The sequence below is a fragment of the Poecilia latipinna genome, unplaced genomic scaffold, assembly GCF_001443285.1.
Source record: "Poecilia latipinna isolate Pla-1442-1.1 unplaced genomic scaffold, P_latipinna-1.0 Scaffold199, whole genome shotgun sequence".
Classification (NCBI taxonomy): Eukaryota; Metazoa; Chordata; class Actinopteri; order Cyprinodontiformes; family Poeciliidae; genus Poecilia; species Poecilia latipinna.
Genome location: NW_015112815.1, coordinates 277878 through 279159, shown reverse-complemented (window position 1 = coordinate 279159; position 1282 = coordinate 277878). Strand labels below are relative to the sequence as shown.

At 42.7% G+C, this 1282-nt stretch overlaps 1 protein-coding gene across 8 annotated transcripts in view; it reads left to right on the top strand.

Annotated features, from left to right (window-relative positions):
- The first annotated feature begins 456 nt into the window (after positions 1-456).
- tead3a (TEA domain family member 3 a) overlaps positions 457-1282 on the top strand; it is a 23731-nt gene continuing 22905 nt past the window's right edge. For 3 of the 8 annotated variants that reach the window (XM_015031155.1, XM_015031153.1, XM_015031151.1), the window contains exon 1: positions 472-753. In XM_015031155.1, coding sequence (XP_014886641.1) covers positions 717-753 — 37 coding nt within the window. In that variant the 5' untranslated portion in view covers positions 472-716. Of the gene's footprint in view, positions 754-1282 lie in introns of all 8 variants that reach the window. The other 5 variants (XM_015031154.1, XM_015031152.1, XM_015031158.1 and 2 more) reach the window with 4 other exon arrangements.

Genomic DNA, 1282 nt, shown 5'->3' with positions numbered 1-1282 from the left:
AGTCTCCCATTCCGTCATGGGAGGAGTTTGCGCTGGAAGCCACAAAACTTTTGCGTGTCGTGTGTTTTCGACGCCACGCCTCTGCGCGTTTTCTTCCCGAGCCCTGATTTCATACCAAATTTTTAATCTACATTCCACCTTTTCTACTCTGTTGTTATTACTGTTAAATTTCGGAGCAAGTGTTGTGCAGAAACCGGGTTTTACGGGGGAGAAGAAGTTCGTCCCTGTAAGAGCGGAGCGCGGAAGCCGTTGTGAGGTGAGTGCAGCTCCCAGATATCCTTCTTTGTTGTGTGCAGCAACTTTTTCATGCCGCAGCAGCAGCTGCTTCGCCTTTGCTGGAAGTTTTGGGATATTTGACATATTTTGCATTTTCCCGCCGCGGATTTGCTAAATCAGAGTCCCGTGTGCTTAACAGACAGTATGTCTTGCTTGAGATTAGCCATTATCGCACGTAACTAATCACTTTTAAACGTCCTCGGGACTTAGTTTGCAGTTTGTTACGGTTTGATTAGCCCCTAAGCTAACAAACTAGCATAGCACTTCGAAAGAGTTAGCAACTTCAGCTTAGTCAATAAGAAAACTAACAGTGACGTTTTCTGCACTGTAGCACAATTATGGGTTGTTTGTAACCTTTTAGGGCAGATGTAATGTGTATGGTTCCTTCTTCTGAGTTTTGCCAACTCACATTTCGCTAAACGGCTTTATTTTCCCTCTCCATGCTAGCTGCTGTTGTTGGGAAAGTTTCGCTACTATGTGAGTATATCAAGCCACGACAGAAACTACGCTTGATTTCCATTTTCTTTACGCTGTGATCTGTGGTTGGTAAAGGCTTGATGACCAGATTCCACAAGGTTTGTTGCGGCGCTCATCTGAAGTTGCCGATGAAATCTGTGATGAAACAGAGCTTGAGTAATCATGTCCCCCGCTGCTTCCATTGGTGCAGAAGGCAGCCCGTACCGTGCATGTGTCCTTTCAGAGTTTGCTGAGCTCATAGTTTTATTTAGCTCAGTGCTTTACTGGCTCCTCGCTGCACTGAACAGCTGACCTTTTGGCCACTGGGAGCTATAATGAAAACGACAGAACCACATGTGCCTCTCCAGACCATAATGCCACAATATTCGCCTCCAGTGCCTTTTGTAGATATTCAGGCTGTGATTCTTCAGATAAGCGTACGTACAAATCAGTTGTAAAAAAAAAAAAAAAAAAAAAAAAAAAAGTTTTTTTAAAAAACCCTTTTTATTTTTTTTCCCCAAAAAAAAAAAAAAAGTTTTTTTTTTTTTTT